The sequence below is a fragment of the Salmo salar genome, chromosome ssa17 (genome assembly GCF_905237065.1).
Source record: "Salmo salar chromosome ssa17, Ssal_v3.1, whole genome shotgun sequence".
Classification (NCBI taxonomy): Eukaryota; Metazoa; Chordata; class Actinopteri; order Salmoniformes; family Salmonidae; genus Salmo; species Salmo salar.
Window position 1 is genome coordinate 43,721,951 of NC_059458.1, and position 21,766 is coordinate 43,743,716.

The 21,766-nt window shown below is 41.3% G+C and overlaps 2 protein-coding genes across 2 annotated transcripts in view; both read left to right on the plus strand.

The window, feature by feature from the left end:
* The window catches only part of LOC106594208 (ephrin type-A receptor 6), a 65,120-nt gene extending 61,304 nt beyond the window's left edge, over nucleotides 1–3,816 (plus strand). The window contains exons 9-20 of the mRNA XM_045698629.1: nucleotides 1,696–1,845; nucleotides 1,972–1,974; nucleotides 2,187–2,189; nucleotides 2,313–2,315; nucleotides 2,399–2,401; nucleotides 2,485–2,487; nucleotides 2,651–2,653; nucleotides 2,774–2,776; nucleotides 2,946–2,948; nucleotides 3,155–3,157; nucleotides 3,496–3,498; nucleotides 3,742–3,816. Of these exons, the coding sequence (XP_045554585.1) occupies nucleotides 1,696–1,845; nucleotides 1,972–1,974; nucleotides 2,187–2,189; nucleotides 2,313–2,315; nucleotides 2,399–2,401; nucleotides 2,485–2,487; nucleotides 2,651–2,653; nucleotides 2,774–2,776; nucleotides 2,946–2,948; nucleotides 3,155–3,157; nucleotides 3,496–3,498; nucleotides 3,742–3,816 (255 nt within the window). The remainder of the gene's footprint in view (nucleotides 1–1,695; nucleotides 1,846–1,971; nucleotides 1,975–2,186; nucleotides 2,190–2,312; nucleotides 2,316–2,398; nucleotides 2,402–2,484; nucleotides 2,488–2,650; nucleotides 2,654–2,773; nucleotides 2,777–2,945; nucleotides 2,949–3,154; nucleotides 3,158–3,495; nucleotides 3,499–3,741) is intronic.
* A 576-nt stretch (nucleotides 3,817–4,392) lies between these two features.
* On the plus strand, nucleotides 4,393–19,962 carry LOC123728207 (ephrin type-A receptor 6-like). Its single transcript, XM_045699609.1, has 3 exons — nucleotides 4,393–4,781; nucleotides 10,914–11,063; nucleotides 19,843–19,962. Exons 1-3 carry the CDS (start codon nucleotides 4,636–4,638, stop codon nucleotides 19,955–19,957), a joined length of 411 nt encoding a protein of 136 aa, XP_045555565.1. The 5' UTR covers nucleotides 4,393–4,635; the 3' UTR covers nucleotides 19,958–19,962.
* Nucleotides 19,963–21,766: the final 1,804 nt, after the last annotated feature.

Genomic DNA, 21,766 nt, shown 5'->3' on the forward strand with positions numbered 1-21,766 from the left:
GAAGTGTACTATATAGGTGTTTAACTTCAGTCCATAGGGTCCTGGTTAATAGAAGTGTACTATATAGGTGTTTAACTTCAGTCCATAGGGTCCTGGTTAATAGAAGTGGACTATATAGGTGTTTAACTTCAGTCCATAGGGTCCTGGTTAATAGAAGTGTACTATATAGGTGTTTAACTTCAGTCCATAGGGTCCTGGTTAATAGAAGTGTACTATATAGGTGTTTAACTTCAGTCCATAGGGTCCTGGTTAATAGAAGTGTACTATATAGGTGTTTAACTTCAGTCCATAGGGCCCTGGTTAATAGAAGTGTACTATATAGGTGTTTAACTTCAGTCCATAGGGTCCTGGTTAATAGAAGTGTACTATATAGGTGTTTAACTTCAGTCCATAGGGTCCTGGTTAATAGAAGTGTACTATATAGGTGTTTAACTTCAGTCCATAGGGTCCTGGTTAATAGAAGTGTACTATATAGGTGTTTAACTTCAGTCCATAGGGTCCTGGTTAATAGAAGTGTACTATATAGGTGTTTAACTTCAGTCCATAGGGTCCTGGTTAATAGAAGTGGACTATATAGGTGTTTAACTTCAGTCCATAGGGTCCTGGTTAATAGAAGTGTACTATATAGGTGTTTAACTTCAGTCCATAGGGTCCTGGTTAATAGAAGTGTACTATATAGGTGTTTAACTTCAGTCCATAGGGTCCTGGTTAATAGAAGTGTACTATATAGGTGTTTAACTTCAGTCCATAGGGTCCTGGTTAATAGAAGTGTACTATATAGGTGTTTAACTTCAGTCCATAGGGTCCTGGTTAATAGAAGTGGACTATATAGGTGTTTAACTTCAGTCCATAGGGTCCTGGTTAATAGAAGTGTACTATATAGGTGTTTAACTTCAGTCCATAGGGTCCTGGTTAATAGAAGTGTACTATATAGGTGTTTAACTTCAGTCCATAGGGTCCTGGTTAATAGAAGTGTACTATATAGGTGTTTAACTTCAGTCCATAGGGTCCTGGTTAATAGAAGTGTACTATATAGGTGTTTAACTTCAGTCCATAGGGTCCTGGTTAATAGAAGTGGACTATATAGGTGTTTAACTTCAGTCCATAGGGTCCTGGTTAATAGAAGTGTACTATATAGGTGTTTAACTTCAGTCCATAGGGTCCTGGTTAATAGAAGTGTACTATATAGGTGTTTAACTTCAGTCCATAGGGTCCTGGTTAATAGAAGTGTACTATATAGGTGTTTAACTTCAGTCCATAGGGTCCTGGTTAATAGAAGTGTACTATATAGGTGTTTAACTTCAGTCCATAGGGTCCTGGTTAATAGAAGTGTACTATATAGGTGTTTAACTTCAGTCCATAGGGTCCTGGTTAATAGAAGTGTACTATATAGGTGTTTAACTTCAGTCCATAGGGTCCTGGTTAATAGAAGTGTACTATATAGGTGTTTAACTTCAGTCCATAGGGTCCTGGTTAATAGAAGTGTACTATATAGGTGTTTAACTTCAGTCCATAGGGTCCTGGTTAATAGAAGTGTACTATATAGGTGTTTAACTTCAGTCCATAGGGTCCTGGTTAATAGAAGTGTACTATATAGGTGTTTAACTTCAGTCCATAGGGTCCTGGTTAATAGAAGTGTACTATATAGTTGCTGTTTGAGACGTGACCCAGGTTTTATTTCTGTCCTCCGTCCAGGGGGTTAAGATCGCGATCCGTTGGACAGCTCCCGAGGCCATCACCAACAGGAAGTTCTCTTCAGCCTCCGACGTCTGGAGCTACGGCATCGTCATGTGGGAAGTGATGTCGTACGGGGAGAGCCCTTACTGGGAGATGTCCAATCAGGATGTGAGTTATAATGTTCTGTTATTCCCTCTTGTCCAATCAGGATGTGAGTTATAATGTTCTGTTATTCCCTCTTGTCCAATCAGGATGTGAGTTCTAATGTTCTGTTATTCCCTCTTGTCCAATCAGGATGTGAGTTATAATGTTCTGTTATTCCCTCTTGTCCAATCAGGATTTGAGTTATAATGTTCTGTTATTCCCTCTTGTCCAATCAGGATGGGAGTTCTAATGTTCTGTTATTCCCTCTTGTCCAATCAGGATGTGAGTTCTAATGTTCTGTTATTCCCTCTTGTCCAATCAGGATGTGAGTTCTAATGTTCTGTTATTCCCTCTTGTCCAATCAGGATGTGAGTTATGTTCTGTTATTCCCTCTTGTCCAATCAGGATGGGAGTTCTAATGTTCTGTTATTCCCTCTTGTCCAATCAGGATGGGAGTTCTAATGTTCTGTTATTCCCTCTTGTCCAATCAGGATGTGAGTTATAATGTTCTGTTATTCCCTCTTGTCCAATCAGGATGGGAGTTCTAATGTTCTGTTATTCCCTCTTGTCCAATCAGGATGTGAGTTATAATGTTCTGTTATTCCCTCTTGTCCAATCAGGATGGGAGTTCTAATGTTCTGTTATTCCCTCTTGTCCAATCAGGATGTGAGTTATAATGTTCTGTTATTCCCTCTTGTCCAATCAGGATGTTAGTTATAATGTTCTGTTATTCCCTCTTGTCCAATCAGGATGTGAGTTATGTTCTGTTATTCCCTCTTGTCCAATCAGGATATGAGTTATGTTCTGTTATTCCCTCTTGTCCAATCAGGATGTGAGTTATGTTCTGTTATTCCCTCTTGTCCAATCAGGATATGAGTTATGTTCTGTTATTCCCTCTTGTCCAATCAGGATGGGAGTTCTAATGTTCTGTTATTCCCTCTTGTCCAATCAGGATGTGAGTTATAATGTTCTGTTATTCCCTCTTGTCCAATCAGGATGGGAGTTCTAATGTTCTGTTATTCCCTCTTGTCCAATCAGGATGGGAGTTCTAATGTTCTGTTATTCCCTCTTGTCCAATCAGGATATGAGTTCTAATGTTCTGTTATTCCCTCTTGTCCAATCAGGATGTGAGTTATGTTCTGTTATTCCCTCTTGTCCAATCAGGATGTGAGTTATGTTCTGTTATTCCCTCTTGTCCAATCAGGATGGGAGTTCTAATGTTCTGTTATTCCCTCTTGTCCAATCAGGATGTGAGTTCTAATGTTCTGTTATTCCCTCTTGTCCAATCAGGATGGGAGTTCTAATGTTCTGTTATTCCCTCTTGTCCAATCAGGATGTGAGTTATGTTCTGTTATTCCCTCTTGTCCAATCAGGATGGGAGTTCTAATGTTCTGTTATTCCCTCTTGTCCAATCAGGATATGAGTTCTAATGTTCTGTTATTCCCTCTTGTCCAATCAGGATGTGAGTTCTAATGTTCTGTTATTCCCTCTTGTCCAATCAGGATGGGAGTTCTAATGTTCTGTTATTCCCTCTTGTCCAATCAGGATGGGAGTTCTAATGTTCTGTTATTCCCTCTTGTCCAATCAGGATGTTAGTTATAATGTTCTGTTATTCCCTCTTGTCCAATCAGGATGGGAGTTCTAATGTTCTGTTATTCCCTCTTGTCCAATCAGGATGTGAGTTATAATGTTCTGTTATTCCCTCTTGTCCAATCAGGATGGGAGTTCTAATGTTCTGTTATTCCCTCTTGTCCAATCAGGATGGGAGTTATGGTGTTTTTGGCCAAATCCCAAATCGACCCCTCGTCCCTCTGAGAGGAACAGGTTTTAGCGTTATGATAATAGATCTATCTTGCTCTCTGATAGGCTAGGTGGAAGTCTCCCTGTCCCCATGGGCTGTCCTGTGGTTCTATATTACAGGTGATCCTGTCTATAGAGGAGGGATACCGTCTCCCTGTCCCCATGGGCTGTCCTGTGGTTCTATATTACAGGTGATCCTGTCTATAGAGGAGGGATACCGTCTCCCTGTCCCCATGGGCTGTCCTGTGGTTCTATATTACAGGCGATCCTGTCTATAGAGGAGGGATACCGTCTCCCTGTCCCCATGGGCTGTCCTGGGGTTCTATATTACAGGCGATCCTGTCTATAGAGGAGGGATACCGTCTCCCTGTCCCCATGGGCTGTCCTGTGGTTCTATATTACAGGCGATCCTGTCTATAGAGGAGGGATACCGTCTCCCTGTCCCCATGGGCTGTCCTGTGGTTCTATATTACAGGTGATCCTGTCTATAGAGGAGGGATACCGTCTCCCTGTCCCCATGGGCTGTCCTGTGGTTCTATATTACAGGCGATCCTGTCTATAGAGGAGGGATACCGTCTCCCTGTCCCCATGGGCTGTCCTGTGGTTCTATATTACAGGCGATCCTGTCTATAGAGGAGGGATACCGTCTCCCTGTCCCCATGGGCTGTCCTTTGGTTCTATATTACAGGCGATCCTGTCTATAGAGGAGGGATACCGTCTCCCTGTCCCCATGGGCTGTCCTGTGGTTCTATATTACAGGCGATCCTGTCTATAGAGGAGGGATACCGTCTCCCTGTCCCCATGGGCTGTCCTGTGGTTCTATATTACAGGTGATCCTGTCTATAGAGGAGGGATACCGTCTCCCTGTCCCCATGGGCTGTCCTGTGGTTCTATATTACAGGTGATCCTGTCTATAGAGGAGGGATACCGTCTCCCTGTCCCCATGGGCTGTCCTGTGGTTCTATATTACAGGTGATCCTGTCTATAGAGGAGGGATACCGTCTCCCTGTCCCCATGGGCTGTCCTGTGGTTCTCCACCAGTTGATGCTCCACTGTTGGCAGAAGGAGAGAGGTCAGAGACCTCACTTCAACAGCGTGGTCTCCTTCCTGGATAAACTCATCAGGAACCCCACTAGTCTACTGACACTGGTGGACAACAGGTAAACCCTGACCCCTAACATATTACCCTAACCCTTGACCCTAACCTCTGACCCTAACCCCTGACCCTTGACCCTAACCTCTGAACCTTACCCCTAACCCTTGACCCTAATATCTTACCCTAACCCCTGACCCTAACCCCTAACCCTTGACCCTAACCTCTTATCCTGACAGCTGAGCCTAACCCTTTCCCCTAACCTCTGACCCTAACCCCTGACCTTAAACCTCTGACCCTAACCTCTGACCCTGACCCTTGACCCCAACCTTAAACCCAGTAGTCAGCTATCACTAGTGGACCGTGTACACAGATAAGAACAACCAATCAACCACTCAACCACTCAACCACTCAACCACTCCACCACTCAACCACTCCACCACTCAACCAATCCACCACTCCACCGATCCACCGCTCCACCGCTCCACCGCTCCACCGCTCCACCGCTCCACCGCTCAACCGCTCAACCGCTCAACCGCTCAACCACTCAACCACTCCACCACTCCACCACTCAACCAATCCACCACTCCACCAATCCACCACTCCACCAATCCACCAATCCACCACTCCACCAATCCACCAATCCACCAATCCACCAATCAACCACTCCACCGATCCACCGATCCACCGATCCACCGCTCCACCGCTCCACCGCTCAACCGATCAACCGCTCAACCGCTCAACCACTCAACCAATCCACCAATTAACCATCTACATTTCAGTTTCCATGGATATTAAAGGGCTGTTGAATTGTATCTACTGCAGGGATGTTAACGGTTAACCGGTTAGACGCCGGAAATACGTTTGATTGGTCTATAGGTTAATTTGCATAATTACTGGAATATAATGTCTGTTAGGTGTCATGAAGAGAGGAACAGAATACAGTACATAGTCCAGTTAGAGGAACATAATACAGTACATAGTCTAGTTAGAGGAACAGAACAGGAACAGAATACAGTACATAGTCTAGTTAGAGGAACAGAATACAGTTCATAGTCTAGTTAGAGGAACAGAATACAGTACATAGTCTAGTTAGAGGAACAGAATACAGTACATAGTCTAGTTAGAGGAACAGAATACAGTTCATAGTCTAGTTAGAGGAACAGAATACAGTACATAGTCTAGTTAGAGGAACAGAATACAGTTCATAGTCTAGTTAGAGGAACAGAATACAGTACATAGTCTAGTTAGAGGAACAGAACAGGAACAGAATACAGTACATAGTCTAGTTAGAGGAACAGAATACAGTTCATAGTCTAGTTAGAGGAACAGAACAGGAACAGAATACAGTACATAGTCTAGTTAGAGGAACAGAATACAGTACATAGTCTAGTTAGAGGAACAGAATACAGTACATAGTCTAGTTAGAGGAACAGAATACAGTACATAGTCTAGATAGAGGAACAGAACAGGAACAGAATACAGTACATAGTCTAGTTAGAGGAACAGAATACAGTTCATAGTCTAGTTAGAGGAACAGAATACAGTACATAGTCTAGTTAGAGGAACAGAATGCAGTACATAGTCTAGTTAGAGGAACAGAACAGGAACAGAATACAGTACATAGTCTAGTTAGAGGAACAGAATACAGTACATAGTCTAGATAGAGGAACAGAATACAGTACATAGTCTAGTTAGAGGAACAGAATACAGTTCATAGTCTAGATAGAGGAACAGAATACAGTACATAGTCTAGATAGAGGAACAGAACAGGAACAGAATACAGTACATAGTCTAGTTAGAGGAACAGAATACAGTACATAGTCTAGTTAGAGGAACAGAATACAGTTCATAGTCTAGTTAGAGGAACAGAATACAGTACATAGTCTAGTTAGAGGAACAGAATACAGTACATAGTCTAGTTAGAGGAACAGAACAGGAACAGAATACAGTACATAGTCTAGTTAGAGGAACAGAACAGGAACAGAATACAGTACATAGTCTAGTTAGAGGAACAGAATACAGTACATAGTCTAGTTAGAGGAACAGAATACAGTACATAGTCTAGTTAGAGGAACAGAATACAGTACATAGTCTAGTTAGAGGAACAGAACAGGAACAGAATACAGTACATAGTCTAGATAGAGGAACAGAACAGGAACAGAATACAGTACATAGTCTAGTTAGAGGAACAGAATACAGTACATAGTCTAGTTAGAGGAACAGAATACAGTTCATAGTCTAGTTAGAGGAACAGAATACAGTTCATAGTCTAGTTAGAGGAACAGAATACAGTACATAGTCTAGTTAGAGGAACAGAATACAGTACATAGTCTAGTTAGAGCCCAGTCATTGGTCAGCCCAGTCATTGGTCAGCTCAGTCATTGGTCAGCCCAGTCGTTGGTCAGCTCAGTCATTGGTCAGCCCAGTCATTGGTCAGCCCAGTCGCTGGTCAGCCCAGTCGCTGGTCAGCCCAGTCGTTGGTCAGCCCAGTCGTTGGTCAGCCCAGTCGCTGGTCAGCCCAGTCGCTGGTCAGCCCAGTCGCTGGTCAGCCCAGTCTCTGGTAAGCCCAGTCGTTGGTCAGCCCAGTCGTTGGTCAGCCCAGTCGCTGGTCAGCCCAGTCGTTGGTCAGCCCAGTCGTTGGTCAGCCCAGTCGTTGGTCAGCCCAGTCGCTGGTCAGCCCAGTCGCTGGTCAGCCCAGTCTCTGGTCAGCCCAGTCGTTGGTCAGCCCAGTCGCTGGTCAGCCCAGTCTCTGGTCAGCCCAGTCTCTGGTCAGCCCAGTCGTTGGTCAGCCCAGTCGTTGGTCAGCCCAGTCGTTGGACAGCCCAGTCTCTGGTCATCTCAGTCATTGGTCAACCCAGTCGTTGGTCAGCCCAGTCGTTGGTCAGCCCAGTCGCTGGTCAGCCCAGTCGTGGTCAGCCCAGTCGCTGGTCAGCCCAGTCGCTGGTCAGCCCAGTCGTTGGTCAGCCCAGTCATTGGTCAGCTCAGTCATTGGTCAGCCCAGTCATTGGTCAGCCCAGTCATTGGTCAGCCCAGTCATTGGTCAGCCCAGTCATTGGTCAGCCCAGTCATTGGTCAGCCCAGTCATTGGTCAGCCCAGTTATTGGTCAGCCCAGTCATTGGTCAACAAATAACCTTTCTAAATACAACCGCGAGTTGAAAAGAGCCAGCATTTTTTATTTCTCAACTGGGAATTAAAGCGCGTTTCCCATTCGCCATTCGGTGTGCGTAGGCTGTAATGGGATCTTGAGGCAGTATAATTGTTTGAAACCTTGAAAAAACATTTATACTTCAGTTCAATTAATAAGGCATGTCTAGCTTCAGAGTAGCCTGGCCAATATCAATCCATGGAAACATAAGCGGTAGTTAATATGTAAAGACTTCCTCGTGGTATAAACCAGCATTTCTCTCCTGTTCTCGTCACGGTCGTGATGAAGGACGAAACGTGATTTTAACTGGCGCAACAAGCACATACACAAAACAATAGCCCACAAATGCAGGTGGGAGAAAGGGCTTCCTAAATATGATCCCCAATTAGAGGCAACGATTACCAGCTGCCTCTAATTGGGAACCATACAAAACCACCAACATAGAAATAGAATGATTAGAACACCCCCCTAGTCATGCTCTGACCTAAACACCATAGAGAACCAAGGGCGTGGCAGTTCTATTGGTTTTCATTTGTGGGGCGGCGACGTAGCCTGGTGGTAAGAGCGTTGGACTAGTAACCGCAAGGTTGTAAGTTCGAATCCCCGAGCTGATAAGGTAAAAATCTGTCGTTCTGCCCCTGAACAAGGCAGTTAACCCACTGTTCCTAGGCCGTCATTGAAAATAAGAATTTGTTCTTAACTGACTTGCCTAGTTAAATAAAGATAAAAAAATATCAACTTTCTTTTGTTGTCCAGAAGCCAAAGGCTCAATCCTGGTCGTATTATCAACCCATCCTGGTCGTATTATCAACCCATCCTGGTCATATTATCAACCCATCCTGGTCATATTATCAACCCATCCTGGTCATATTATCAACCCATCCTGGTTATTATCAACCCATCCTGGTCATATTATCAACCCATCCTGGTCATATTATCAACCCATCCTGGTCATATTAACAACCCATCCTGGTCATATTATCAACCCATCATGGTCATATTAACAACCCATCCTGGTCATATTATCAACCCATCCTGGTTATTATCAACCCATCCTGGTTATATTATCAACCCATCCTGGTTATATTATCAACCCATCCTGGTTATATTATCAACCCATCCTGGCCATAGTATCAACCCATCCTGGCCATAGTATCAACCCATCCTGGTCATAGTATCAACCCATCCTGGTTATAGTATCAACCCATCCTGGCCATAGTATCAAACCATCCTGGCCATAGTATCAACCCATCCTGGTCATAGTATCAACCCATCCTGGTTATATTAACAACCCATCCTGGTTATAGTATCAACCCATCCTGGTTATAGTATCAACCCATCCTGGTCATAGTATCAACCCATCCTGGTCATAGTATCAACCCATCCTGGTTATAGTATCAAACCATCCTGGTTATTATCAACCCATCCTGGTTATATTAACAACCCATCCTGGTCATATTATCAACCCATCCTGGTCATATTATCAACCCATCCTGGTTATATTATCAACCCATCCTGGTTATATTATCAACCCATCCTGGTTATATTATCAACCCATCCTGGTTATAGTATCAACCCATCCTGGTTATTATCAACCCATCCTGGTCATATTATCAACCCATCCTGGTTATAGTATCAACCCATCCTGGTTATTATCATTCCATCCTGGTTATATTATCAACCCATCCTGGTTATATTATCAACCCATCCTGGTCATATCAACCCATCCTGGTTGTTGCTATCATGTCCATTAGTTTGTAATGGAGATTTTAATCTCTGTCACGTCTGGAATCTCTCTCGTTATATGTGCTGTTTAGAACGATGTTTTCTCACTAATTGCATTTCGGAAAATGTTTGAAAATGACTTTTTTTCTTAGCTGCTTCATTACAGGAGTTGATTGTTCAGTAGTAGACTGTAGTCTTAAGACTGTTAGCCCATAATCTTGGTATTTTTTTTTCTTCATCTTTCCATTAAAACTCTTAGTGAAACATGGCTGTTCCATCTATAGTATTTTCTGTTATTCACTTCATTTTACTGTTTTGGAAAAATGTATTGACCGGTTTAATGGGCGTCAGTTAGTTGGTGTTACGAACCGGCTCAGAGTTCGCAAAGAAAAGGGAGACAACGTGGAGACAAGGAGTATCAAAATATATATTTATTAAATAAAGTAAACTAGGTAATTAACAATGGTGTGTGTGTGTAATCAGTAGTGTAAGTGAGTGCTTGCATGCATGCATAAATGTAATAATGTAATAATAAAACTAAAAAAACAATGTGTCTGCGTGGAGAGAGTCCCCCTTAATGACAGTGGAAGTGGTCTCTTTATCCTGGGACATTTCCCCATGTAGCTGACCACCCTCCCAGCTCCGCCCACCGGCATCCTAATAAGGACACAAGAGCAAAGAGAGAGAGAGAGAGAATACAGCAGACAGACCGGGAGGGTCGTCACAGTTGGCATCATCCCTAATCTAATTTTATGGGGTATGACAGTCCAGGACCCATTGTCCTGGTACTGCTTCTTCATGGACCGGTGTTGTTTTTAGGGCTAAGGGGCTAAGGGGCTAAGGGGTGTTGTTTTTAGGGCTAAGGGGCTAAGGGGCTAAGGGGCTAAGGGGTGTTGTTTTTAGGGCTAAGGGGCTAAGGGGCTAAGGGGTGTTGTTTTTAGGGCTAAGGGGCTAAGGGGCTAAGGGGTGTTGTTTTTAGGGCTAAGGGGCTAAGGGGCTAAGGGGTGTTGTTTTTAATGGTAAAATGGGTTGACAAGCTTCCCTTTGACTTGTAGAAGAAACGCGACTTGAAGGACTATGTTTGAGGGAGATTCTCCACTGGGCCCATATCCCATTCAAGATTTCTTGTTTTATAGTTTTTGATTATTATTATTTGTGTATTTTGTTTGCTGTTTTTGCTGCCCTGTTAGCAGCTAGTAACATAAGCATGTTGGCTGCCCTGTTAGGAGGTAGTAACACAAGCGTTTTGGCTTCACCAGCTCAGCTCTCTCTCTCTCTCTCTCTCTCACATCTCCCTATTTACTTTCTCTCTGTAATCGACTCAGTTTTCCAGAATCACTGGAGGACATGCCAGACTACCCTCCGTTCATCTCCATCGGTGATTGGCTGGACTCCATCAAGATGAGCCAATACAAGAACCAGTTCCTGGCAGCAGGATTCACCACCCTGGACTCTGTCTCCACCATGAGTATAGAGTGAGTAGATCAGGAGATACCGGATGCTTCTCAAATAGCAACCTGGTCCCTATATTCTGATCAGAGATTATTTATTTAGTCAATATAACTTCAATCTACTGTGTATTACTGAGTTCATCTCATTTATTTATTTTGATTACATTTTTTTACAATATAAAGCCCCCCACATACTAATGACCCTCACCAACATCCACAACATCACCCTGCCCAGCCCCTCACCAACATCACCCTGCCCCTCACCAACATCACCCTGCCCCTCACCAACATCACCCTGCCCAGCCCCTCACCAACATCACCCTGCCCCTCACCAACAGTTAAGTTCACCTGACTCATATAGTGTTTGTATCTCCTCTAAACAGTTAACTCATATAGTGTCTGTATTCTCCTCTAAACAGTTAACCTGACTCATATAGTGTTTGTATCTCCTCTAAACAGTTAACTCATATAGTGTCTGTATCTCCTCTAAACAGTTAACCTGACTCATATAGTGTCTGTATCTCCTCTAAACAGTTAACCTGACTCATATAGTGTCTGTATCTCCTCTAAACAGTTAACTCATATAGTGTCTGTATTCTCCTCTAAACAGTTAACCTGACTCATATAGTGTCTGTATCTCCTCTAAACAGTTAACCTGACTCATATAGTGTCTGTACCTCCTCTAAACAGTTAACCTGACTCATATAGTGTCTGTATCTCCTCTAAACAGTTAACCTGACTCATATAGTGTCTGTACCTCCTCTAAACAGTTAACCTGACTCATATAGTGTCTGTATCTCCTCTAAACAGTTAACTCATATAGTGTCTGTATCTCCTCTAAACAGTTAACCTGACTCATATAGTGTCTGTATCTCCTCTAAACAGTTAACCTGACTCATATAGTGTCTGTATTCTCCTCTAAACAGTTAACCTGACTCATATAGTGGTCTGTATCTCCTCTAAACAGTTAACCTGACTCATATAGTGGTCTGTATCTCCTCTAAACAGTTAACTCATATAGTGTCTGTATCTCCTCTAAACAGTTAACCTGACTCATATAGTGTCTGTATCTCCTCTAAACAGTTAACCTGACTCATATAGTGGTCTGTATCTCCTCTAAACAGTTAACCTGACTCATATAGTGTGTGTATCTCCTCTAAACAGTTAACCTGACTCATATAGTGGTCTGTATCTCCTCTAAACAGTTAACCTGACTCATATAGTGTGTGTATCTCCTCTAAACAGTTAACCTGACTCATATAGTGTCTGTACCTCCTCTAAACAGTTAACTCATATAGTGTCTGTATCTCCTCTAAACAGTTAACCTGACTCATATAGTGTCTGTATCTCCTCTAAACAGTTAACTCATATAGTGTCTGTATTCTCCTCTAAACAGTTAACCTGACTCATATAGTGTCTGTATCTCCTCTAAACAGTTAACCTGACTCATATAGTGTCTGTATCTCCTCTAAACAGTTAACCTGACTCATATAGTGTCTGTACCTCCTCTAAACAGTTAACTCATATAGTGTCTGTATTCTCCTCTAAACAGTTAACCTGACTCATATAGTGTCTGTATCTCCTCTAAACAGTTAACTCATATAGTGTCTGTATTCTCCTCTAAACAGTTAACCTGACTCATATAGTGTCTGTATTCTCCTCTAAACAGTTAACCTGACTCATATAGTGTTTGTATCTCCTCTAAACAGTTAACTCATATAGTGTCTGTATCTCCTCTAAACAGTTAACCTGACTCATATAGTGTCTGTATCTCCTCTAAACAGTTAACCTGACTCATATAGTGTCTGTATCTCCTCTAAACAGTTAACCTGACTCATATAGTGTCTGTATCTCCTCTAAACAGTTAACTCATATAGTGTCTGTACCTCCTCTAAACAGTTAACCTGACTCATATAGTGTCTGTATCTCCTCTAAACAGTTAACTCATATAGTGTCTGTATCTCCTCTAAACAGTTAACCTGACTCATATAGTGTCTGTATCTCCTCTAAACAGTTAACCTGACTCATATAGTGTCTGTATCTCCTCTAAACAGTTAACCTGACTCATATAGTGACTGTATCTCCTCTAAACAGTTAACCTGACTCATATAGGGTCTGTATTCTCCTCTAAACAGTTAACCTGACTCATATAGTGTCTGTATCTCCTCTAAACAGTTAACCTGACTCATATAGTGTCTGTATCTCCTCTAAACAGTTAACCTGACTCATATAGTGTCTGTATCTCCTCTAAACAGTTAACCTGACTCATATAGTGGTCTGTATCTCCTCTAAACAGTTAACCTGACTCATATAGTGTCTGTACCTCCTCTAAACAGTTAACCTGACTCATATAGTGTCTGTATTCTCCTCTAAACAGTTAACCTGACTCATATAGTGTCTGTATTCTCCTCTAAACAGTTAACCTGACTCATATAGTGTCTGTATCTCCTCTAAACAGTTAACCTGACTCATATAGTGTCTGTATCTCCTCTAAACAGTTAACCTGACTCATATAGTGTCTGTACCTCCTCTAAACAGTTAAGACTCATATAGTGTCTGTATCTCCTCTAAACAGTTAACCTGACTCATATAGTGTCTGTATCTCCTCTAAACAGTTAACCTGACTCATATAGTGGTCTGTATCTCCTCTAAACAGTTAACCTGACTCATATAGTGTCTGTACCTCCTCTAAACAGTTAACCTGACTCATATAGTGTCTGTATCTCCTCTAAACAGTTAACCTGACTCATATAGTGTCTGTATCTCCTCTAAACAGTTAACCTGACTCATATAGTGTCTGTATTCTCCTCTAAACAGTTAACTCATATAGTGTCTGTATCTCCTCTAAACAGTTAAGACTCATATAGTGTCTGTATCTCCTCTAAACAGTTATGACTCATATAGTGTCTGTATCTCCTCTAAACAGTTAACTCATATAGTGTCTGTATCTCCTCTAAACAGTTAACCTGACTCATATAGTGTCTGTATCTCCTCTAAACAGTTAACTCATATAGTGTCTGTATCTCCTCTAAACAGTTAACCTGACTCATATAGTGTCTGTATCTCCTCTAAACAGTTAACCTGACTCATATAGGGTCTGTATTCTCCTCTAAACAGTTAACCTGACTCATATAGTGTCTGTATCTCCTCTAAACAGTTAACCTGACTCATATAGTGTCTGTATCTCCTCTAAACAGTTAACCTGACTCATATAGTGTCTGTATCTCCTCTAAACAGTTAACCTGACTCATATAGTGGTCTGTATCTCCTCTAAACAGTTAACCTGACTCATATAGTGTCTGTACCTCCTCTAAACAGTTAACCTGACTCATATAGTGTCTGTATTCTCCTCTAAACAGTTAACCTGACTCATATAGTGTCTGTATTCTCCTCTAAACAGTTAACCTGACTCATATAGTGTCTGTATCTCCTCTAAACAGTTAACCTGACTCATATAGTGTCTGTATCTCCTCTAAACAGTTAACCTGACTCATATAGTGTCTGTACCTCCTCTAAACAGTTAACTCATATAGTGTCTGTATCTCCTCTAAACAGTTAACCTGACTCATATAGTGTCTGTATCTCCTCTAAACAGTTAACCTGACTCATATAGTGGTCTGTATCTCCTCTAAACAGTTAACCTGACTCATATAGTGTCTGTACCTCCTCTAAACAGTTAACCTGACTCATATAGTGTCTGTATCTCCTCTAAACAGTTAACCTGACTCATATAGTGTCTGTATCTCCTCTAAACAGTTAACCTGACTCATATAGTGTCTGTATCTCCTCTAAACAGTTAACCTGACTCATATAGTGTCTGTATCTCCTCTAAACAGTTAACCTGACTCATATAGTGTCTGTATCTCCTCTAAACAGTTAACCTGACTCATATAGTGTCTGTATCTCCTCTAAACAGTTAACTCATATAGTGTCTGTACCTCCTCTAAACAGTTAACCTGACTCATATAGTGTCTGTATCTCATCTAAACAGTTAACTCATATAGTGTCTGTACCTCCTCTAAACAGTTAACCTGACTCATATAGTGTCTGTATCTCCTCTAAACAGTTAACCTGACTCATATAGTGTCTGTATCTCCTCTAAACAGTTAACCTGACTCATATAGTGTCTGTACCTCCTCTAAACAGTTAACCTGACTCATATAGTGTCTGTACCTCCTCTAAACAGTTAACCTGACTCATATAGTGTCTGTATCTCCTCTAAACAGTTAACCTGACTCATATAGTGTCTGTATCTCCTCTAAACAGTTAACCTGACTCATATAGTGTCTGTATCTCCTCTAAACAGTTAACCTGACTCATATAGTGTCTGTATCTCCTCTAAACAGTTAAACTGACTCATATAGTGTCTGTATCTCCTCTAAACAGTTAACCTGACTCATATAGTGTCTGTATCTCCTCTAAACAGTTAACCTGACTCATATAGTGGTCTGTATCTCCTCTAAACAGTTAACCTGACTCATATAGTGTCTGTATCTCCTCTAAACAGTTAACCTGACTCATATAGTGTCTGTACTCTCCTCTAAACAGTTAACCTGACTCATATAGTGTCTGTATCTCCTCTAAACAGTTAACCTGACTCATATAGTGTCTGTACCTCCTCTAAACAGTTAACCTGACTCATATAGTGTCTGTATCTCCTCTAAACAGTTAACCTCTCATATAGTGTCTGTATCTCCTCTAAACAGTTAACTGACTCATATAGTGACTGTATCTCCTCTAAACAGTTAACCTGACTCATATAGTGTCTGTATCTCCTCTAAACAGTTAACCTGACTCATATAGTGTCTGTATCTCCTCTAAACAGTTAACCTGACTCATATAGTGTCTGTATCTCCTCTAAACAGTTAACCTGACTCATATAGTGTCTGTATCTCCTCTAAACAGTTAACCTGACTCATATAGTGTCTGTATCTCCTCTAAACAGTTAGACTCATATAGTGTCTGTACCTCCTCTAAACAGTTAACATTACTCATATAGTGTCTGTATCTCTTCTAAACAGTTAACTCATATAGTGTCTGTATCTCCTCTAAACAGTTAACCTGACTCATATAGTGTCTGTACCTCCTCTAAACAGTTAACCTGACTCATATAGTGTCTGTATCTCCTCTAAACAGTTAACCTGACTCATATAGTGTCTGTACCTCCTCTAAACAGTTAACCTGACTCATATAGTGTCTGTACCTCCTCTAAACAGTTAACCTGACTCATATAGTGTCTGTATCTCCTCTAAACAGTTAACCTGACTCATATAGTGTCTGTATCTCCTCTAAACAGTTAACCTGACTCATATAGTGTCTGTATCTCCTCTAAACAGTTAACCTGACTCATATAGTGTCTGTATCTCCTCTAAACAGTTAAACTGACTCATATAGTGTCTGTATCTCCTCTAAACAGTTAACCTGACTCATATAGTGTCTGTATCTCCTCTAAACAGTTAACCTGACTCATATAGTGGTCTGTATCTCCTCTAAACAGTTAACCTGACTCATATAGTGTCTGTATCTCCTCTAAACAGTTAACCTGACTCATATAGTGTCTGTACTTCCTCTAAACAGTTAACCTGACTCATATAGTGTCTGTATCTCCTCTAAACAGTTAACCTGACTCATATAGGGTCTGTACCTCCTCTAAACAGTTAACCTGACTCATATAGTGTCTGTATCTCCTCTAAACAGTTAACTCATATAGTGTCTGTATCTCCTCTAAACAGTTAACTCATATAGTGACTGTATCTCCTCTAAACAGTTAACCTGACTCATATAGTGTCTGTACTTCCTCTAAACAGTTAACCTGACTCATATAGTGTCTGTATCTCCTCTAAACAGTTCACCTGACTCATATAGTGTCTGTATCTCCTCTAAACAGTTAACTCATATAGTGTCTGTATCTCTTCTAAACAGTTAACCTGACTCATATAGTGTCTGTATCTCCTCTAAACAGTTAACCTGACTCATATAGTGTCTGTATCTCCTCTAAACAGTTAACCTGACTCATATAGTGTCTGTATCTCCTCTAAACAGTTAACTCATATAGTGTCTGTATTCTCCTCTAAACAGTTAACCTGACTCATATAGGGTCTGTATCTCCTCTAAACAGTTAACTCATATAGTGTCTGTATTCTCCTCTAAACAGTTAACCTGACTCATATAGTGTCTGTATCTCCTCTAAACAGTTAACCTGACTCATATAGTGTCTGTACCTCCTCTAAACAGTTAACCTGACTCATATAGTGTCTGTATTCTCCTCTAAACAGTTAACCTGACTCATATAGTGTCTGTACCTCCTCTAAACAGTTAACCTGACTCATATAGTGTCTGTATCTCCTCTAAACAGTTAACTCATATACTGTCTGTATCTCCTCTAAACAGTTAACCTGACTCATATAGTGTCTGTATCTCCTCTAAACAGTTAACCTGACTCATATAGTGTCTGTACCTCCTCTAAACAGTTAACCTGACTCATATAGTGTCTGTATCTCCTCTAAACAGTTAACCTGACTCATATAGTGTCTGTATCTCCTCTAAACAGTTAACCTGACTCATATAGTGTCTGTACCTCCTCTAAACAGTTAACCTGACTCATATAGTGGTCTGTATCTCCTCTAAACAGTTAACCTGACTCATATAGTGTCTGTACCTCCTCTAAACAGTTAACCTGACTCATATAGTGGTCTGTATCTCCTCTAAACAGTTAACTCATATAGTGTCTGTACCTCCTCTAAACAGTTAACCTGACTCATATAGTGTCTGTACCTCCTCTAAACAGTTAACCTTACTCATATAGTGTCTGTATCTCCTCTAAACAGTTAACCTGACTCATATCGTGTCTGTACCTCCTCTAAACAGTTAACCTGACTCATATAGTGTCTGTATCTCTTCTAAACAGTTAACTCATATAGTGTCTGTATCTCCTCTAAACAGTTAACTCATATAGTGTCTGTATTCTCCTCTAAACAGTTAACCTGACTCATATCGTGTCTGTACCTCCTCTAAACAGTTAACCTGACTCATATCGTGTCTGTATTCTCCTCTAAACAGTTAACCTGACTCATATAGTGTCTGTATCTCCTCTAAACAGTTAACCTGACTCATATAGTGTCTGTACCTCCTCTAAACAGTTAACCTGACTCATATAGTGTCTGTATCTCCTCTAAACAGTTAACCTGACTCATATAGGGTCTGTATCTCCTCTACACAGTTCACCTGACTCATATAGTGTCTGTATCTCCTCTAAACAGTTAACCTGACTCATATCGTGTCTGTATTCTCCTCTAAACAGTTAACCTGACTCATATAGTGTCTGTATTCTCCTCTAAACAGTTAACCTGACTCATATAGTGTCTGTACCTCCTCTAAACAGTTAACCTGACTCATATAGTGTCTGTATCTCCTCTAAACAGTTAACCTGACTCATATAGTGTCTGTATCTCCTCTAAACAGTTAACCTGACTCATATAGTGTCTGTACCTCCTCTAAACAGTTAACCTGACTCATATAGTGGTCTGTATCTCCTCTAAACAGTTAACCTGACTCATATAGTGTCTGTACCTCCTCTAAACAGTTAACCTGACTCATATAGTGGTCTGTATCTCCTCTAAACAGTTAACTCATATAGTGTCTGTACCTCCTCTAAACAGTTAACCTTACTCATATAGTGTCTGTATCTCCTCTAAACAGTTAACCTGACTCATATCGTGTCTGTACCTCCTCTAAACAGTTAACCTGACTCATATAGTGTCTGTATCTCTTCTAAACAGTTAACTCATATAGTGTCTGTATCTCCTCTAAACAGTTAACTCATATAGTGTCTGTATTCTCCTCTAAACAGTTAACCTGACTCATATCGTGTCTGTACCTCCTCTAAACAGTTAACCTGACTCATATCGTGTCTGTATTCTCCTCTAAACAGTTAACCTGACTCATATAGTGTCTGTATCTCCTCTAAACAGTTAACCTGACTCATATAGTGTCTGTATCTCCTCTAAACAGTTAACCTGACTCATATAGTGTCTGTATCTCCTCTAAACAGTTAACTCATATAGTGTCTGTATCTCCTCTAAACAGTTAACCTGACTCATATAGTGTCTGTATCTCCTCTAAACAGTTAACCTGACTCATATAGTGTCTGTATCTCCTCTAAACAGTTAACCTGACTCATATAGTGTCTGTATCTCCTCTCAACAGTTAACCTGACTCATATAGTGTCTGTATCTCCTCTAAACAGTTAACCTGACTCATATAGTGTCTGTATCTCCTCTAAACAGTTAACTCATATAGTGTCTCTATCTCCTCTAAACAGTTAACCTGACTCATATAGTGTCTGTATCTCCTCTAAACAGTTAACCTGACTCATATAGTGTCTGTATCTCCTCTAAACAGTTAACCTGACTCATATCGTGTCTGTATTCTCCTCTAAACAGTTAACCTGACTCATATAGTGTCTGTATCTCCTCTAAACAGTTAACCTGACTCATATAGTGTCTGTACCTCCTCTAAACAGTTAACCTGACTCATATAGTGTCTGTATCTTCTCTAAACAGTTAACCTGACTCATATAGGGTCTGTATCTCCTCTAAACAGTTCACCTGACTCATATAGTGTCTGTATCTCCTCTAAACAGTTAACCTGACTCATATCGTGTCTGTATTCTCCTCTAAACAGTTAACCTGACTCATATAGTGTCTGTATTCTCCTCTAAACAGTTAACCTGACTCATATAGTGTCTGTACCTCCTCTAAACAGTTAACCTGACTCATATAGTGTCTGTATCTCTTGTCCTCAGTGACATCAGGCGTATCGGTGTGTCTCTGATTGGCCACCAGAGGAGGATGGTGAGCAGCATTCAGAATCTTCGTCTTCAGTTCCTCACCGTCCAACACAACGGATTCCACAACTAAACCAACCCCCCCAAGAAAAAAACCCGTCTAGGAATGCTATAGACAGACAGAGAGGCCTGGGTGTGTTCATTCGGGACACACCAAACGGAAAGAAAACAAAACTGAAACAGAGAGCGATTACCCAGAAACGCTTGCTTCTGAACTTCTAGATATTCTCTCGGCGGACTGGTGAACTGTGTTACCTCGTGGTCTACTATCATGGCGTCTATCCCTGATCCAGAAGACTTGGGGATGGAAGTAGTTTCAGCCCACGTCCTAAACAGCACCCTATTTCCCTTATGGTGCAGCGTTTAGGACAGTCACATGCGGTATGAAGCACACGGCGAGACAAGTGTACTGATGGGTCTTCCTCTAATCAAGTGGACGCAGACCGACTGAAACGGGACTCTCAGTTTAGAGACCACTACTTTTGACAAAATGGGATGATAAAATGTGTCTTATTTATTTCAGATGTTTTTGTTTCCTTGTTCATTTATCAAGCAGCAGCTCACTGGAGATTCTGACCAACTGGAATAGAAAGGATAATGTGGAGGAGATTCTGACCAACTGGAATAGAAAGGATAATGTGGAGGAGATTCTGACCAACTAGAATAGAAAGGATAATGTGGAGGAGATTCTGACCAACTGGAATAGAAAGGATAATGTGGAGGAGATTCTGACCAACTGGAAGATAAAGGACAATGTGGAGGAGATTCTGACCAACTGGAATAGAAAGGATAATGTGGAGGAGATTCTGACCAACTGGAAGATAAAGGACAATGTGGAGGAGATTCTGACCAACTGGAATAGAAAGGATAATGTGGAGGAGATTCTGATCAACTGACCAACTGGAATAGAAAGGACAATGTGGAGGAGATTCTGACCAACTGGAATAGAAAGGACAATGTGGAGGAGATTCTGACCAACTGGAATAGAAAGGACAATGCGGAGGAGATTCTGACCAACTGGAATAGAAAGGACAATGTGGAGGAGATTCTGACCAACTGGAATAGAAAGGACAATGCGGAGGAGATTCTGACCAACTGGAATAGAAAGGACAATGTGGAGGAGATTCGACCAACTGGAATAGAAAGGACAATGCGGAGGAGATTCTGACCAACTGGAATAGAAAGGACAATGTGGAGGAGATTCTGATCAACTGGAATAGAAAGGACAATGTGGAGGAGATTCTGACCAACTGGAATAGAAAGGACAATGTGGAGGAGATTCTGACCAACTGGAATAGAAAGGACAATGTGGAGGAGATTCTGACCAACTGGAATAGAAAGGACAATGCGGAGGAGATTCTGACCAACTGGAATAGAAAGGACAATGTGGAGGAGATTCCGACCAACTGGAATAGAAAGGACAACGTGGAGGAGATTCTGACCAACTGGAATAGAAAGGACAATGTGGAGGAGATTCTGACCAACTGGAATAGAAAGGACAATGTGGAGGAGATTCTGACCAACTGGAATAGAAAGGACAATGTGGAGGAGATTCTGACCAACTGGAATAGAAAGGACAATGCGGAAGAGATTCTGACCAACTGGAATAGAAAGGACAATGTGGAGGAGATTCTGACCAACTGGAATAGAAAGGACAATGCGGAGGAGATTCTGACCAACTGGAATAGAAAGGACAATGCGGAGGAGATTCTGACCAACTGGAATAGAAAGGACAATGTGGAGGAGATTCTGACCAACTGGAATTGAAAGGACAATGTGGAGGAGATTCTGACGAACTGGAATAGAAAGGACAATGCGGAGGAGATTTTGGAGCAAAAAAGAAGACAAATGAATGTCATCTGATTTTATAAATGTATAGTCC

Coding starts and splice junctions, on each gene's coding strand:
- LOC123728207 (XM_045699609.1), top strand. CDS start 4,636: ATGGGCTGTCCTGTGGTTCTCCACCAGTTGATGCTCCACTGTTGGCAG. Junction 4,782..10,913: donor CTGACACTGGTGGACAACAG/GTAAACCCTGAC, acceptor TAATCGACTCAG/TTTTCCAGAATCACTGGAGG. Junction 11,064..19,842: donor GTCTCCACCATGAGTATAGA/GTGAGTAGATCA, acceptor TCTTGTCCTCAG/TGACATCAGGCGTATCGGTG.